Source organism: Canis aureus, chromosome 1 (assembly GCF_053574225.1).
Source record: "Canis aureus isolate CA01 chromosome 1, VMU_Caureus_v.1.0, whole genome shotgun sequence".
NCBI classification, from domain to species: Eukaryota; Metazoa; Chordata; class Mammalia; order Carnivora; family Canidae; genus Canis; species Canis aureus.
In genome coordinates this window covers 111,103,908-111,121,954 of record NC_135611.1, presented here as the reverse complement: position 1 = coordinate 111,121,954, position 18,047 = coordinate 111,103,908, and the positions used below count along the sequence as shown (strand labels likewise).

General features: G+C 52.4%; 2 protein-coding genes across 2 annotated transcripts; both read left to right on the top strand.

Annotated features, from left to right (window-relative positions):
* The first annotated feature begins 2,902 nt into the window (after positions 1-2,902).
* On the top strand, positions 2,903-5,315 carry APOC1 (apolipoprotein C1). Its single transcript, XM_077848831.1, has 4 exons — positions 2,903-2,968; positions 3,096-3,173; positions 3,669-3,816; positions 5,115-5,315. The coding sequence occupies exons 2-4, from the start codon at positions 3,116-3,118 to the stop codon at positions 5,173-5,175; spliced, it is 267 nt and encodes an 88-aa protein (XP_077704957.1). The 5' UTR covers positions 2,903-2,968; positions 3,096-3,115; the 3' UTR covers positions 5,176-5,315.
* Positions 5,316-11,535: 6,220 nt separating this feature from the next.
* Positions 11,536-17,967, top strand: APOC4 (apolipoprotein C4). Its single transcript, XM_077848731.1, has 4 exons — positions 11,536-11,629; positions 15,845-15,971; positions 17,145-17,274; positions 17,762-17,967. Exons 2-4 carry the CDS (start codon positions 15,896-15,898, stop codon positions 17,919-17,921), a joined length of 366 nt encoding a protein of 121 aa, XP_077704857.1. The 5' UTR covers positions 11,536-11,629; positions 15,845-15,895; the 3' UTR covers positions 17,922-17,967.
* The last annotated feature ends 80 nt before the right edge of the window (positions 17,968-18,047 follow it).

The window sequence follows — 18,047 nt, the reverse complement described above, 5'->3', positions numbered from 1 at the left end:
CTTCTGGCTCTGAGACAAGGTTCTGGAATAGATCCACCCCTGGGGTGAATCCTGCAGTTGCTCCTGACTATGGCCGGGGAGGTGGTGGGCAGAGGGATAGGGGAAGCAACCTCTCAGCCTGAGCTTGCTCAGCTTCAGGATACTGGCTTCATGGAGTTGTGACCCCAAAGACCTGACACCACTGCAATTATGATTAAGTTCCCCCTTTTAATTTTTATTTTTTAAAATATTTTATTTATTTATTCATGAGAGACACACAGAGAGAGGCAGAGAGAGACATAGGCAGAGGGAGAAGAAGGCTGTATCAGGGAGCCTGATACAGAACTCATCCCAGGACCCCAGGATCATGCCCCGAGATGAAAGCAAGATGCTCAACCGCTGAGCCACCCAGGCGTCCCTAAAAGAAAGATTTTATTTATTTGAAAGAGAGCACAGCAGAGGGAGAAACAGGCTCCCCACTGAGCAGAGAGCCAGATGCAGGGCTCGATCCCAGGGCCCTGGGATTATGACCAGAGCTGCCCAAGGCATGGGTGCTTAGCGGACTGAACCACCCAGGCCTCCCTGGTTAAGCCCTTCTTGGCATTCCCCGGCCTTATCTGATTCTGCCTCCTGGCCTCCCGCCTCCTCTGGGTGAGTGAGAGGCTTCATTTTTCTTGCTTCCTGTTTTCCTCCACCTCTATCTTTTATCTCTTTCTCCTCCTGTTTCCCCCACACACACACCTTCTGGTCCTGCTTGTTTCTTGTTTCTCTTCTCCTGCCCTCTGGGTTGGTCCTCTCCACCATTCTGTTGCACTTGGGCCCTCTCTGCCTCTCCAGTTCCCTCTGGATCCGCAGATCTCTTCATCTGATCTTCCCTGCCCCCTGCCCTCATCCTCTCCTCTACCCTCCAGTTGGGTTGCTGACCTCTGGTCTCTCCCAACAAGCCTACTGGGTGCTGGGTCCTGGCTGGAGAGGAGGAAGCTGCCCTTCCCCCACCCCACCCCCAGGAGGGGGTACCACGCCCCCATGAAGAACTGGGGTCCTGGTCTGGGAGACAGCTGGGAGCTGACCTTCAGAGTGGTGCAGACTGAAGCCAGGAGCCTGGGGCCACCTGCTGGCATTTACTCCCACCCCCTCAATTCCCAGAGGAGGGGAGCAGGGTTCTGGCCCAGAGGACAGGCCAGGGCTTGAGCTTGTAACTCCTAGGCCCAGCTGCACTATTCCACGTGGCTCCTGCACATTCTGAACTCCGAGCTTTCACCAGCTGCCCTGAGTGCCCTTCTGGGGGCAGGCTGTCCTCCCCACCCCCCCCAGATGACTCACCCTAGGCTTGGTGAGCAAAGGGCCAGTGGGCTTAGAGGCAGGGGGACTAGTCCCAGCCAAGTGTGCTGCTGATTCACTGTATGCCCTGGAGCTGGGGCCAAGCCCTCTGAGCCACAGCTGTCAATGCACGGGCTGGGATCAACCGTGTCTCCCCCTTGAAGAACTGAATCTTGGGTTCTCATGGATGAAGACAGCAGTCAGGTCTAGAGATGGCACCAGGGCTGGAGAAGTTTTGGGGAATAGAGCCTGGCAGGGGGTGCTGTGGGGCAGAAGCTGATCCCCCTCAGAGATTCAGAGGGGCAGCCTGAAGTCCAGAAAGGGGACAGACAGAGAGCCACCCCTCCCTTTGCCCCAATGGTGCTGAGCCATTGAATGTTCTTGGCTGTGCCTCGGTTTCCCCATCTGTAAATGGAAACCCCTGTAGCTAGCATGAGGAGGAGGAGACTGGAAAAGCCAAGTCATTCTTTTATTCCGGTGGGGTGGGGAAGGAAGGAGAAGAGACCTCTGGGTGGATGTCTGGGGAATGCTAGGCTCGCAGGGGAAGCAGATGTCTGGGAAGGCAGCTGGAGGGCTGACAGGGTCTGGATGCACTGAGCCAGCCAAGGGGTTGTCGCAATCCTGCCAGGGTCATGTCTGTGCGTCCCTTTCATAACCGTCCCCTCCCACCACCACCCCCAGGCTGACACGTGGTTGTGGGGGCACAAGGCCAGCCAACCTCAAGTCTGAGGCCAGGGCCGCCCTCCCCACAGCTGCCAGGGATCACTGGCGGTCAAAGGCAGCCAGAGGAAGGGGGGAAGCATTGGACTCCAGCCCTGAGGGACGGATGTGGTGGGAGGAGAGACAGGGGAGGGGGGGAGAGCTTGGTGCCAGGAGGGGCCCGAAGGGGCAAGGGCAGATGCACTGTTTACCAGGGGGCCCGGAAGCTCGCAGAGTGGGAGAGCAAAGGGCTAGGAGGGGCCTGGTGGAATGGATGGAGGTGCACACCCTGGGATCCTTGCAGCTGGGGTTTTGCAGTTGAGACAGGTTGCAAAGATTCCTGCCCCAAAGATCGATGTGCATGGGGCAGGGGAGGGGGCTGTGGAATGAAGACCTCAGAGCACATCCGTGGAGGTCTGGGATGCTCCCAGATGCAGGGAGGTGGGGGGCTTGAGGGCTGGTCTGCAAGTGAGACTGGAAGTGGCCAGGGTCTAGGAATGTGGGGGTAGACTGGGTGACCCTGGAGTCATGGAGTTGGGAGTTGCTTGCGCTGAAGAGGCTTGCTAAGAAGAGAAAGGGGATGGAAGAGGAGGCCTGGAGAGTTCCAGCAAATTACAGAGATGCTCGGTGACAGAGAGACCCTTGAGTTCAGCAGGAGAAACACGCCCCCAGCCCTCACATGTAGGGAAGGGACTATGGCAGGCTGAGATCCACCAACGGGGAGATTTAGAGGTGCAGGTGCTGAACAGCAAGTGGCTTAAGGGACAAGGGATGTGCCCAGGCCCACCTGACCCCCGCAGCCCACCAGCCAGGCAGGGAAGAGGAAATGGTGGGTGGGCACGGGAGTGGGGGGAGGCCAGCGGCCCGGAGGCTTAAGGGGAGGGATTAACCTGCCCCGCCTCCACCCCAGCCCGATAAAGGCCTGGGCCAGGCCAGGACCTCCCACCTGCGCTTTCCGAGACCGCTCCAGGTTGGTGCTCGATACCTGATGCCCCGGGAGGGCTGCCCCTCCAAGAACACTAGAAAAGGGGTGGAGGGAACTCCGGGGAGGGAGGAGGGGTGTCACTGATCGCTCCCACCCCTGCTTCTGCTTCCAGAGAGCCCCTCCGGCCCGGCCATGAGGCTCATTCTGTCGCTCCCGGTTTTGGTGGTGGTTCTGTCGATGGTTTTGGAAGGTAAAAGCGGGATAGAAGAATCTGGGGGTTTGAGATTTGGAAGCTTGAAGCTGCCTACGTGCCTGGGCTCCAAGCTTGGAGGACGCTTGAGAGCTCTGGGGCCCCTTCTGTGCCCTGGTTTTCCTATCTCTCACCAATCACCCCACCCCCAACCGGGCAAGGTGGGTGAGGGTGCTCTAAGGGGAGGGCCGGCAGGTGGCAAGTCTACCTCAGGAAGCCCTAGCAACAGATGATGTATTGACTTGCCCCTCCAGGATTGGCTGTCCTGCTTTTACAACCTGGAAAGGGGAGGGGGAGGAGGGAGGCCTGACAGTAAGCTAATTCCCGGCAGCTTGAGCTCCATCTGGTCGCCTTAGTCCATCTTCCCCCCTCCCCTTCCCAGCCTAAAGCCATGACCTCCAAGAATCATTTAAAGATCTCCTTTCCCGTCCCCAGAATCTCAGCCTGAGGCTTCCCAATACTGACATTTTTGTACCCCTGCCCGTCTCTGGGCAGGTCCAGCCCCCGCCCAGGCGGCCGGAGAAATCTCCAGCACTTTTGAGCGCATCCCGGATAAGCTGAAGGAGTTTGGTAACACCCTGGAAGACAAGGCCCGGGCAGCCATTGAGAGCATCAAGAAGAGCGACATTCCTGCAAAGACCCGGTTAGGAACCTTCTCAGGGTTTGGGAGGGCTGGGGTATATCATTAACAGATTGGGGAAACTGAGACCTGGAGAGGCTGACAGCTTCCCTGTGGTCATGGCTGGATCGCAGGGTGCCCAGATGTGGGGGACAGGTTCCTGACTCCTACCTAGGCCACAGTGTAGAAGTGGTCCTGTGAGGTGGTAAAAGGCCGAGCTTGGGTGTCGAGTCACCCCAGGTCCACAGGCTAGCAAAGACTCAGTTCTCTTTGTGTGATTCCAGAATAGATCTGGATGAGCCTTCTTCCTTCCTCCTACATGGATGGTTCTGAGGAGAAGTAAACTAGGGGATTTGCATAGTGCCTGACACATGGTAAATGCTCAGTATGCTTTTTAACCAACAGTGACTCCATTTGGCCACTTAGATTAGAGGATCATTCATTCATGAACAAGTATTTATTGGGCATCTGCTAAGTGTCCAGGATTGTTCCAGTGTGGGGAATAATAGTGATGAATGAGATAAAGTCCCAGCCCACAGGGAACAGATTGTAAACCAGTGAATTTCCAGCAGGTCAGCCCAGACGGGGCTAAATACTGAGAAGACAATAAACAGGGTGGATGTAGACAACCAGTGTGGGGCTTGAACTCATGACCCTGAGATCAAGAGTTGTATATAATACCTCCTGAGCCAGCCAGACTCCCCTTTTCATATCTCAATTTAAAGTGTTATTGCTTCAGGGCGCCTGGGTGGCTCAGTAGGTTAAGCTTCAGACTCTTGATCTCAGTTCCAGTCTTGATCTCAGGGTGGTGAGTTCAAACCTACATGAAGCCTGGCTGTCTTACTTTAAAAGAGAGAGAGAGAGAACGAGAGAGAGAGAGAGAGATCTGAGTGATTAGGAAAATCCAGCCAGGCCTAGAAACATGGGAAGAATGTTCCTGTGGAGGGTGAGTGCAAAGGCCCTGAGCCAGGAAGATATGAACATAATCCAGGTCAGGGACACAGCCTGGGCAAAAAACAAGAAGGCTGAAGAGTGCCCCTGAATAACTAGGGGACAGCGTGCCAAGAGCAGGCTTGGTAGCAAGAGATAGCAAGCCTTGAAAGTTGTGCCCAGGGTGGAGTGTTCTGACTTCAAAGGGCTCTGGCCCATCTGGGAAATCCAGCCCAGGGCTCCTCCCAGTTCCACAGATGTGGGAACCATGCTCTGTCCTTGGGGGAAGGGAAAAGGGAAGATGGGGGAGGCAGGTAGGAGGCAGGATTTGGGCCCTCTGACCTGCCCTGAAACACCAAACTCAGTGACTCCTCCCCCATCTCTCCCTGCAGAAACTGGTTTTCTGAGGCTTTCAACAAAGTGAAGGAGCATCTCAAAACTGCCTTCTCCTGAACACCAGGAGAGCCGCCCCTCTACTCTGGCCTGTGTGCCCCAGGAGGGGGCTCTGAAATTTCCCATCCCCTGGCTCCTTGCCAAGGACTTCATGATGTTCATGTCTACCCCCAACCTCCAATAAAAATCCTATAGAGAAATCTGAGTGGTCTTTTGCTGGGGGGGAGGGGGGGCTGCATCTTTTGAGGAGGCAAGGATTCAAATGTATTGAACGTTGTCTACTTGACCTGTGCCAAGGACTTTGAACTTCATGGTCTCAAAAAAATCCTCACAAGAACCTCGGGAGCAGGGGCCCTGTTAATTCCACGAGGGCATGGGGGCCCACAGAGGTGAAGTCACTTGTCAGGAATGGGAGAGCTGTTTCTCTGCTATATTCTTTCCCGACTGGGCTGCCCAAGATGAGGGACCGGGTTGGTTCAACACCATGAACAGTAGGTCTTTATTATACTTAAAATGGATGATGCCCCTCCTCCGGGAAGCCCTTCTTAGACCTCAGGCTGGGTCATCACTGCCTAGTAATGGGTCTGTCTTTCCTACTGGATTGTGAGCCCAGGAGGACTGGGCCAGGACGTCATCACCACTGTCCCCAGGCATAGTCCCACACAGGACTGGGCATGGTGTAGGCGCTCAGTAATACTTGGTGGAATAATTATTCACAATCCGAAACAAACAAACAAAAACCCTAAACATTACCTTTTCACAAAACTCCCTGTAGGTGGGTGCTGTCTCTGCCCCTATTTTACAGAGGAAGAAACTGAGACAGAAGTCTAAAATCACTTACGTGATGTTATGCAGCCAAAAATGGGTAGGGCTGGGATTTGAATGGAGGCTGGGCAGGTGGGGGTGGGGGTGGTTCAAGGGCCACCTCCTCACTCTGCTTTCCTGGTTCCTGGGACACTCTGCCAGACAAGCCGGCTGCAGCCACACACACACACACACACACACACACACACACACACACACACAGCCTGGCCCAGGGCCTCGCCTGCATCATCCCCAGCATATTAAAATGCACCCATATCCCTCATCAGATAAAATTCAAACAAGCAGTCATCTTGCAGGTGGCTAGTTGGCAAAAAGGTATAGTCTGTACAGATTTAATCAATTAGTCATCTTGGCCATATTTCCAGCATTTGGGGGCCAATTTATTTTTCAAGCACTCTTCCCAACCCCTCTGGACAGCTCTCAGGTTGGAGAGGTGCAGAGACAGAGAAGATGGACAGTTCATGGAGTATGCCCTTCGCTTTGGAAGAGAGGCTTAAACTCAGGGGCAGTAAGATGAAAACAACCAGGGAACCTGGGTGGCCCAGCGGTTGAGCATCTGCTTTCGGCTCAGGTCGTGATCCCAGGGTCCTGGGATCGAGTCCTGCATTGGGTTCCCCGCAGGGAGCCTGCTTCTCCCTCTGCCTATGTCTCTGCCTCTCTCTCTCTCTCTCTCTCTCTGTCTCTTATGAATAAATAAATACAATTTTAAAAAATAAGACGAAAACAACCAAAAGACACCAGCCTGCTTCCCATCATCTGGCAGCAAGAAGATTGGAAAATACCAGGGGCCGGTGAGGACGTGGGTACCAGAGAAGCAGCACACCCTCCCCAGGAGAGTGGACTGACTGGATTTCTACAATGAAGAGCAACCTGGCAGTTTCTAGGGACATTAAGTATTTGTGTGCCCCGTGTCCGCCCCAACGATCCCGAATCCCGGTGCGGGGGCCAGAAAAGCATCTGGGAACACGGACAAGGCTGCTCATTGCGGTGTTATTTGTGGGGATGGAAGCTGCAAGCAACCTAGCAATCGATCGCTAGGGGAATAAAAAAAAGAAAATGTGCAACTCCATGCAACTGCAGAAAAATGAGCTAAATGTTCATGCAACAACTTGGAGAGATCTAACAGTGTAGCACTGAGTGAAAAAGAAACAGGAGAGGGGTGCCTGGGTGGCTCAGTTGGTCAAGTGTGTCTGCCTTTGGCTCGGGGCATGATCCTGGGGTCCTGGGATCAAGTCCCACATCACACTGGGCTTCCTGCTCAGCAGGGAGTCTGCTTCTTCCTCTCCGTCTGTCAAATAAATAAATAAATAATATTTTTTAAAAAAGATTTTTATTTATTTATTCATGACACACACACACACTCAGAGACAGAGACACAGGCAGAGGGAGAAGCAGGGTCCCTGCAGGGGACCCAACGTGGGACTCGATCCCGGGACTCCAGGATCACGCCCTGGGCTGAAGGCAGGCGCTAAACCGCTGAGCCACCCAGGGATCCCCTAAATAAATAATATTTAAAAGAAAGAAACAGGGACACCAGGCTGGCTCAGTAGTTGAGCCCCTGCCTTCTGCTCAGGGTGTGATCCTGGGGTCCCAGGATCGAGTCCCACGTCAGGTTCCCTGCATGGAGCTGCTTCTCCCTCTGCTTGTGTCTCTGCCTCTCTCTCTCTCTCTCTCTGTGTCTCCCATGAATAAATAAATAAAGTCTTAAAAAAATAAACAAAAAAGAAAGAAACAGGAAAAGACGCACAGGGTGGTGCCATTGTTGTAAAATTAGAACACAGGCACATAGGGGCGCCTGGGAGGCTCAGTCTGCCTTTGGCTCAGGTCATGATCCCCGGGTCCTGGGATCGAGCCCAGTGTGGGGTTCCCTGCTCAGCGGAAAGTCAGCTTCTTCCTCTCCCTCTGCCCCTCCTCCCCTGCTCATGCTCTCTCTCCCTCTCTCTCAAATAAATAAATAAAATCTTAGAAAAGAAAAAAAGAACATACACACATGGAACCTTGCACCTTGTGGGTTTGAGTTCTTTCCTGTCTGAGGACAACTCCAAGCACATCTGAGGAACGAGGGTAGAGAACAAAGGTGGGAAATAAATAAATATAAGTGTGTGTACTCAGTGCCCCCCGCCCCAGCCAATCAGCCCTCCAAGCTGCTACGCTCCCTTCCCACTTGGCAGCCAGAGGGATCCTGTTAGAACACAAGTCACGTCACACCCTTCCTCTGCTCACAACCCTCCCTCTACCCTCAGAGGAAAACCCAAAGATTGTATCAGAGTCCACCAACTCAAGTCTCCAGCTCCACACTACCTGGCCTGGTCACCCCTGTGCTTCCTGCCCTGTGCCTCTCCCCCTCCCTCACCTGCAACTCCTCAGGCTCCTCTGACACACTGGGCAGGCTTCTACCGCAGGGCCTTTGCATTTGGAATGTCCTTCCCGCAGATGTCCAGATATCTGCCCTGCTCGTCCCTCACCTCCTTTGGGTCTCTGTTTAACACTCATCTCCCCGTTGTGCTCCCCTCATACTGCTCTCCCATCACTCTCCCATCTCCTCATCTACGTTTCTTTTTTTTTTTTTTAATAAGAATTTTTTTTAATGTATTTATTCAGAGAGAGAGAGAGACTGAGAGGCAGAGACACAGGCAGAGGGAGAAGCGGGCTCCATGCAGGGAGCCCGACGCGGGACTCGATCCTGGGTCTCCAGGATCAGACCCCGGGCTGCAGGCGGCGCTAAACCGCTGCGCCACTGGGAATGCCCCTCATCTACCTTTATTTCCAGTATTTGCTACCCTCTAATATATATCTATTTGCTTACTTGTTCACTGTCTCCTGCTGCTGGGACCTCAAGTTCATGGATGCTGTCTTGTCTCCTGCATTGGCCCCAAGTGCCCAGAACAGTGCCTGGCACACAGTGAGCGCTCAGGCAATACTTACTGAATCAGTGAATGAACATTTGCATTCCACGGACCAGCTTACATATACATGCGTGGTTCCCATTCATTATCCACTCATGAACTCACTCATTCTAAGATTTTCTTTTTACACTGTATTTATTTATTCAGAGAGAGAGAGGCAGAGACATAGGCAGAGGGAGAAGCAGGCTCCCTATGGGGAGCCCAAAGCAGGATTTGATCCCAGGACCCCAGGATCAGGACCTGAGCCAAAGGCAGACGCTCAACCACTGAGCCCCCGAGGCTCTTTTAACACTTTATATTTAGAGCCAATACGTTTGTTCTTCTCAGGGTTACAAACTTACCTTCAAGTCCTCAGAGAGCAGGGATCCCTGGGTGGCTCAGCAGTTCAGCGCCTGCCTTTGGCCCAGGGCGTGATCCTGGAGTCCTGGGATTGAGTTCTGTATCGGGCTCCCGGCATGGAGCCTGCTTTTCCCTCTGCCTGTGTCTCTGCCTTTCTCTCTATGTCTATCATGAATAAATAAATAAAATATTATAAAAAAGAGAGAGACCTCAGAGAGCAAAGAGCCCTGATCTCACCAGGAACAAAAACACTTGGAGAACTCCAGACATCCAAGTAGAAATGTTCACACTCAGGGAGTAGAGATGGCACATTCAGACAGCCCCACCCATGGCACACACTCCACACAGCGGGGAGGGCGGGGATGGGGGACTCCAGTGGGCACCAGACTCAGTGTAGCTGGTCAGGGAGAGCTCCCTGCAGGAGTGGACACGGCACCTGAAACCCAAAAGACAATTCAGAAGTCATCAAAGAGAAGTAGGGGAGTGCATGACAAGCAACACAATTTTGTCCCCGTGAAATGGTCATCAACAACCACCGGAATGAAAAACTGAATATAAAAACGAATGAGGAGGGGATCCCTGGGTGGCTCAGTGGTTTGGCACCTGCCTTTGGCCCAGGGCGCGGTCCTGGAGTCCCAGAATCGAGTCCTGCATCGGGTTCCTGGCATAGAGCCTGCTTCTCCCTCTGCCTGTGTCTCTACCTCTCTCTCTCTCTCTCTCTCTCTCACACACACACAAATAAGTAAATAAATCTTTTAAAAATAAAAGATAGATAGATGATAGATAGATAGATAGATAGATAGATAGATAGATAGATAGATAAAATGAATGAGGGATGCCTGAGTGGGTGGCTCAGTGGCTGAGAGTCTGCCTTCAGCTCAAGGTGTGATCCTGGGGTCCCAGGATGGAGTCCCACATCCAGCTCCTTGTGTGGAGCCTGCTTCTCCCTCTGCCTCTCTCTCTGTCTCTCTGTGTCTCTCATGAATAAATAAATAAAATCTTTTTTAAAAAAAGCCACAAATGAACAGTACCCCTTTGGAAAACAGTTTAGTAGCTCCTCAAATTGTTCAACAGAGCTATCATGTGATCCAGCAACTCCATTACTAGGCATCTTACCCAAAGAACTGCACACAGGTTCACACCAAAACGTGTGCACGCATGCTCGTGGCAGTATTGTTCCTGACAACCAAAAAGTGGAAACAATCCAAATGCCCAACAGCTGATGAACAGATAAAGCCACATAGTGTGTGCATATGGAAGCCCACCCAGTGAATATTACTCTGCCATAAAAAGGAAGCACTGACACACGCCACAACACGGATGAGCCCGAAAACCCGATGCTCAGTGAAAGAAGCCAACCACAGAAGGCCGTGCAGTGTATGATTCCAATCACATGACGTCCAGAATAGAAAAATCCATAGAACAGAAAGTTGATCAGTGGTGGCCCTACTGGGCCGGGGGAAGAAGGTAATGGGAGTGACCCCAATGGGCTAACGGGTATGGGGGTTCCTTTTCAGGGTGGTGAAAATGTTCTGGAATTAGATGGTGGTGATGGTTACACAACTTTGCAAATATGCTAAAAAACCATTGAATTAGGGATGCCTGGGTGGCTCAGCGTTTTGAGCATCTGCCTGTGGCCCAGGTTGTGATCCCAGAGTCCTGGGTTCGAGTCCCACCTCAGGGTCCCTGCAGGGAGCCTGTTTCTCCCTCTGCCTGTGTCTCTGCCCACCCCCCCCACTCTCTCTCTCTCATTCTGTCTCTCATGAATAAACAAAATCTTAAAAGAAAATACAGCATACAATTCAATGTTTTGGTTTTTTTTTAATATTTTATTTATTCATGAGAGACACACACAGAGAGAAGCAGGCTCCCTGCAGGGACCCCAATGCGGGACTCGATTCCAGGACTCCAGGATCATGATGGGCCAAAGGCAGATGCTTAACCAACAGAGCCACCCAGGTGCCCCAAATTGTATGCTTTAAAAAGATGAATTCTGGGCACCTGGGTGGCTCCGTTGGTTAAGCATCTGCCTTTGGCTCATATCATGATCCCGGGGTCCTGGGATCGAGCCCCACAGTGAGGAATCTGCTTTTCCCTCCACCTCCACCTGCTACCCCCAGCTTGTACTCTCTTTCCCTCTCCCTGTCAAATAAATAAATAAAATCTTAAAGAAAAAAAGGATAAATTTTATGGTATGTGAATATCTCTGTTGTTTTAAGTAGGCTCCACGCTGGAGAGCAGCTCTAATTCAATAGTCTGAGATCAAGAGTCAGACGGGCTTAACCAACTGATCCACCCAGGCGCCCCAATATCTCTGTTTTTAACAACAAAGGAAAGCAGAACTCTCAGACAGAAGGCAGAAAGTAGAGATCAAGGAGGGGACATTTCCACATCTCTTTGGCTCCAGATTTCCCTGACATAAGCCAGGGCCAAAGAGGAGGGAGGTGAGCACCAGGAGTGCTGGCGGGGAGGTGGGTTCTGGGATTCAGGAGTCAGGGGATGGGGTCTGGGCAGGGGGAGAGGGATTTGGGTGCCTGGTGGTCTCTCTGACACAAAGCTGCAGGCTCAGAGATGCTCTCTGCCTCCAGACACATGCTCTCCGTTCTCAGGGCCCACTGCTCCCACTGTTCCCACTGCTCCCACTCCCCCCTCCCTCTTGTGACCTCTTTCTCTCCCTCTCATCACCCTGCTCCCAGTTGTTATTGAGCTGATTCTGAGGTCCACCCTGAATGACCTTTAGCCTGTTCCTGTCCCCAAGATGGGCAAACATTGCAAGCAGCAAACAGTAAACAGCCTACACTGACTTTGGAGCCAGAGCAGGGGTCAGAAACCTCTCCCAGGCCCACCCCACTGCGGGTCTGATTTAACCTCCCTCTTGATCTCTAGGACTCAGGTGGGGAGGAGCCGCAGGGGTTGTCCTGGCTTAGTGAGATGAGAGAGAGCCGAGTTCAAATTCACCACCTGCTGGTTGAGGAGCCGTTAGCTAAGTGGCCTCACTTCCACCCCCAAGCCTCAGTTTTCTCATCTGTAAATGGGAATGATAAAGATGCCCCACTTCATAGCGCCAGAAAACACAAGCTTAATAAATAGCCTCTGACCTTGACCGAGCACCTCTGCGCTGTATCTGGCACTGGCAATTTACATAAATAGTCTCCTCTACTCTCCAGGGTAGGTAGTCCCTGACTCCCAGTCATCGATGAAGAAATAGGCCCAGAGAGGTTAAGCAATTTGCACCAGGTCACACAGTAGGGCAGATGTACAGTCAGGTTCTGAACCCCATCTCATGCCTGCCCACCATATATGGCAGGATTTTCTTTTCTTTCTTTCTTTTTTTATTTTAAAAAATATTTTATTTATTTATTCATGAGAGACACAGAGAGCAGAGACATAGGCAGAAGGAGAAGCAGGCTCCCTGTGGGGAACCCAATGCAGGACTCGATCCAGAGACCCTGGGATTACAACCTGAGCCAAAGGCAAGACACTCAACCACTGAGCCACCCAGGTGTCTCTTTTTTCTTTTCTCTTTTGGTCAAATACATAACATAAAATCTACCACATTAGCCATTTTAGGGGTGCACTTCAGTGACATTGGGTATATTCACAAATTGTGCAACCATCACCACCATCCATTTCCGGAACTTCTCGCCATCCAAAAGAGAAGCTCCAGGAGGTTTCATTTTACCAATTATTGCTAGCCTGGCCCTGCAGGGCACATTTGTTGTGCACCTACTGTGTGTGGGAGCCCACACTGGGGCCCCTGGAGTGAGCAGCATTCTGCTGGAAGCCTCTGGGTTAGCACCAAACCAGTAGCCGCCCCTTATCAATGGGAGATGCATTCCAAGACCCTCAGCGGATGGCTGAAACCACAGATTTGGATCTACCGTGTTTTCCTCTCCCTATATACCGATGATAAAGTTTAACTTATAAATTAGACACAGTAAGAGATTAACAACAATGACTAGGGGAGGGGTTGGGGGGAATGGGGTAACTAGGTGACAGGCATTAAGGAGGGCACTTGATGTGTTGAGTATTGGGTGTTATACTGTATGTTGGAAAACTGAATTTAAATTAAAAAATAAAAGAGGGGGATGCCTGGGTGGCTCAGCAGTTGGGTGGCTGCCTTTGGCTCAGGTCGTGATCCTGGGATCCAGATCGAGTCCTGCATTGGGTTCTTGCAAGGGGCCTGCTTCTCCCTCTGCCTGGATCTCTGTTTCTCTTCCTGTCTCTCTGTGTCTCTCATGAATAAATAAATCAAGAAAGAAAGAAAGAAAGAAAGAAAGAAAGAAAGAAAGAAAGAAAGAAAGGAGGGAGGGAGGGAGGGAGGGAGGGAGGGAGGGAGGGAGGAAGGAAGGAAGGAAGGAAGGAAGGAAGGAAGGAAGGAAGAAAAGGGGGCATCTGGGTGGCTCAGTGGTTGAGCATCTGCCTTTGGCTCAGGTGGTGATCCCAAGGTCCTTGGATGAGTCCCCCATCGGGCTCCCCACAGGGAGCCTGCTTCTCCCTCTGCCTATGTCTTTGCCTCTCTCTCTGTGTCTCTCATAAATAAATAAAATCTTTTAAAAAAAGAAAAGAAAAAATAATACTAATAAAAACAACGAATAATACTGAACTAGTACAATTATAATAATATCCTATAATAAAAGTTATGTGAGTGTGGTCTCCCTCTTTCCCTAAATATCTTTTTTTTTTTCTTTTAAGATTTTATTTGTTTGAGAGAGAGAGCAAGAGCACAAGCAAGGGCAGAAGCAGAAGCTGAAGGAGAGGGAGAAGCAGATTCCTCACCAAGCAGGGAGCCTTTGTGGGGCTTGATCCCAGGACCCTGGGATTAGGACCTGAGCCGAAGGCAGAGCCAAAGGCTTAACTGACTGAGCCACCGAGGCGCCCCTCTGCCCCTAAATATCTTGTTGAACTGTACTCACCCCTTTTTGTGTGCTGATGTGAAATGATAAAATGCCCCTGTGAGGGGAATGACATAGGCACTGTGACATAGTATTTAGTGATGACCAGCCTGCTGGCATATTGTCAGATTATCTGCTTCCAAGCCTTGGTTGACCTTGGGTAACTGAAACTTTGGATAAACAGGGGATACTAGGGGCGCCAGGGTGGCTCACTTGGTTAAGCGTCTGCCTTTGGCTCAGATAGTGATCTCGGGGCCCTGGGGTCTAGCCCCACGTTAGGGCTCCAGCCCCACGTTAGGGCTCCCTGCTCAGCAGGGAGTCTGTTTCTCCCTCTCCCTCTGTCCCTTCCCCAGCTCATGCCTGCAACCTCCCTCAAATAAATAAATAAATAATTTTTAAAGGTGGGGGAACTACTGTATAAGTTGCTCAGGCTATGGCCAGCAAAGTGGGGTTGTCAGATTCACCACATAAAAATACAGGATCCTGATCGGGTTTGAATTTCAGATGAATAACAAACAATTTTTAGGATATTTCCCAAATAGTGCATGGACGTACTTATACTAAAAGAAAAACTTGGGCAGCCTGGATGGCTCAGCGGTTTAGCACCACCTTTGGCCCAGAGCCTAGTCCTGGAGACTGGGGATCGAGTCCCACGTCGGGCTCTGTGCACAGAGCCTGCTTCTCCCTGAGTCTGTGCCTCTCTCTCATTCTGTGTCTCTCATGAACAAATAAATAAAACCTTTTAAAAAACCTTATTATTTGTCTGAATTCAAATGGGAATCCTGTATTTTATCTGGCAACCCTAGACTAAGGAATCCAGTCCATGGTCCGCTGACCAAGATGTGTGCTCTGGCTCTAGGCTGGGTCCTCCAGGAGAAAAAGGCTCATTTTCTTTCTGTCTAGTGTTAGGCCTGAGCCTGATAGTGACAACTTCCTACTAGGTGCACCTGGAATTTTCTCTCACGGAGCCTCACCCAGCTTTCACATGGGTGAAATCACATGGTGCATCACATTCTGGGAGGCAGGCACTTATGAGCATCCCCATCTTACAGAAGAGAACATTGAGGCCCAGGGAAGGAGTGGTAATTGCCCAGGTCACATGGTGAGAGGGTGTCTGGCCTGTAGTCCAGTGCCCAAGGGATCTTAGAAAGAAAATAACCAAAAGCATCCATAATTGGGGTACCTGGGTAGCTCAGTTGGTTAAGTATCTGCCTTCGGGTCAAGTCATGATCTCAGGGTCCTGGGATTGAGTCCTGTATTGGGGTCTCTGCTTAGCAGGTAGCCTGCCTCTCCCTCCCTCTGCCTATGTATCTGCCTCTCTCTCTGTGTCTCTTGTGAATAAATAAATAAAAATTTAAAAAACACATATATTTAAAAAACAGAAACAGTCACGATCTGCGAGCACCACCGTTACCAGGGTGCTTGTTAAGATGTTTTCCTGTGTGGTTTCATTCCATTAAAGTCCTGCTGAAGTATGGATTGTAGGCCCATTTGTCAGAGAAGGCAACTGAGGTTAGAAAGAGGAGCCAGCAGGTGAAGTGGAGGCAGGATCTGAACACCTGTCATCGTAGGAGGGCCAGAGAGCTTCTGTCTTCTGTTGGGCCAGAGTGCCGGCAGGGTAGGAAGGAGGGAGGCCAGCAGGGGCGGGCAAGGTCTTTGCTTGTCACTGTTACCTGGGTCCCTCTCTCTGAAGTCCCTGCCAAGGGGCGTGGGGAGGCCGCCAGGGGAGGGCCCTGCTCTGAGCCATCTGCCCCCCTCCCCCAGCCAGGAGAGCTGAACGCGGAGGAAAGGAGGAAGGAAGGAGAGCCCCCAGAGATGCTGCCTCCTGGACTCAGGCCCCAGGCCCTGCCCTCCCTCTGCCTCTGCATTCTGGTCCTGGCCTGTGTTGTGGGTGAGGAGGAGTGGACGGGCGGGTGTGGGGCCCCTGCGGTGCTGTGGGCTGTGAGTGTGACCGTCTGTGTGGTGCGCAAGTTTGCACACATGCGGGTGTGGAGTTTGTGTGTTTTGTCGTACACCAATGTGTGCACGTTCCTGTGAGAACGTGTCAGCGGTGGCCCCGTGGGAGGCGGGTAACGTGGGAGTTGGCAAGAATGACAGTGGTCGTGTAGGTGTGTTGGTGTGTGGATTCATACAAGAATATGACGTCGTGGCAAACGTGTGTCTGTGAACATACACGTATATGTGTGTGTGCACTCATGTGTCTTTATGGGGGTTTCATGCAGAAAGATTTGGGGGCACTGCAGAAGATTTGAGTGTGTGGACACTGAGGGGGGCTGTACGTGCTGGGTTGTGAGCCTGTGTGAATTCTGCACGGGCATTTCAAGTTTTAACACTTACACGGTGCAGGGTGCCATCGCCAGTGCCTCAGGCGTGTTAACTCTGGGTTCTCACAGTATTCCTGGTGCAGGGCCTATCACCAACCCATTCTACAGAAGGGAAAACTGAGTATAGAAGAGGTTTGGTCACTGGGTAAGGCACACTGCAGGGCACACACGTGCTTCTGTACATGCATGAACACATATGTGCCTGTGTGAAGCCAAGGATCACACACTCTGCCCAGGTGTGTGAGTGTGAGTGCTGGACAGGCAGGTGGGAACGAGGAGATGAAGTGGGATTGGAAGTGGTACCCCCAGCCCCTGGGAGGAATGACCAGCACAGCCTTGCTAACCTCCATCCCGAGGGGTACAAAGTCTTCCTGCACCCTCCCCCACCTGTGGAGGTGGTTCTGGGGGGAGTCACAGGAGAAGGGGGGGAGGCAGTGAGATCAGGTAGAGAAGGAGGCATCAGGAGGGAGGTGGGGGCAAGGAGGTGGGGTCACAAACTGAGGGGGGAAACTGAGGAGTGACAGGAGGGGCCGTGGGCACAGAAGGTTACAAGAAATTGACTGATGATGGAAAGGGGGGACAAGTGGTCAAAGGGACATATGAGGTGAAGGCCAGCAGGGATGGTGTCAGGCAGTTGCCCTCGGCCCCGGGAGTGATGGCAATGGTGAGCATGGAGGGAAAGGGAGGAGGAAGGATTCTCAGGTCCCAGCCCACCCATGTTGCCCTCTGGTCCCACCTAGCACTGCAGCAAGCAGCGCCCACAGAATCCCCGAGCCCCCCGCCGAGGCTGGTGAGTAGTCCTTGGAGCCTGGTGCCCAACAAGGTGAAGGAGGTGGTGACCAGGACCAGAGAGAAGTGGCAGTGGTTCTGGTGAGTGTGTGCAGCAGTGCTGGGGGGTGGACCCCTGGGTCTGAGGAGGAGGAGGAGCCTGGGGGCCTGGACCCCTGGGTCTGAGGGAGGAGGAACCTGGAGGCCTGGATCCCTGGGTCTGAGGGAAGAGGGGGCTGGGGACCTGGACCCCTGGGTCTGAGGGAGGAGGGGGCTGGGGGCCTGGACCCCTGGGTCTGAGGGAGGAGGGGGCTGGGGACCTGGACCCCTGGGTCTGAGAGAGGAGGACCCTGGGGACTTGGACTGGGTCTGAGGGAGGAGGGGGCTGAGGGCCTGGACCCCTGGGTCAGAGGGAGGGGGGCAGGGCTTGAACTCTTGGGTTCTGAGTGGGATAAGGCTGGGTCTGAGAAGAGCAGAGGGTAAGAGTTGAGAGCAGTCACTCCCAAGTCGGAGGGTGGAGGGACTGATGAAAGGGGCAGAAGCCTTATGGATAGCTGGGGTCTCAACTCTTCTGTCCCCTCTTCTACAGGGGACCGGAGGCCTTCCAGGGCTTTGTGCAGACCTACTACGATGACCACTTGAAGGACCTGACTCTCCGTACCCGGGCCTGGCTCCGCAGCTCCAAAGACAGCCTTGTGAACCAGGCCCACAGCCTGTGCCCCCGGCTCTTCTGTGGGGACAGTGATTAGGATTAAAGTTTCTGCAGCCACTACAATAAAGAAATGCTTCTCTGTGTCCCTGTCCCAATCCCTTCCAATGTGGCCACCTCCAGCAGTTAATGAATTGAGGAAGCAACACCTGACAAAGGAGGGACG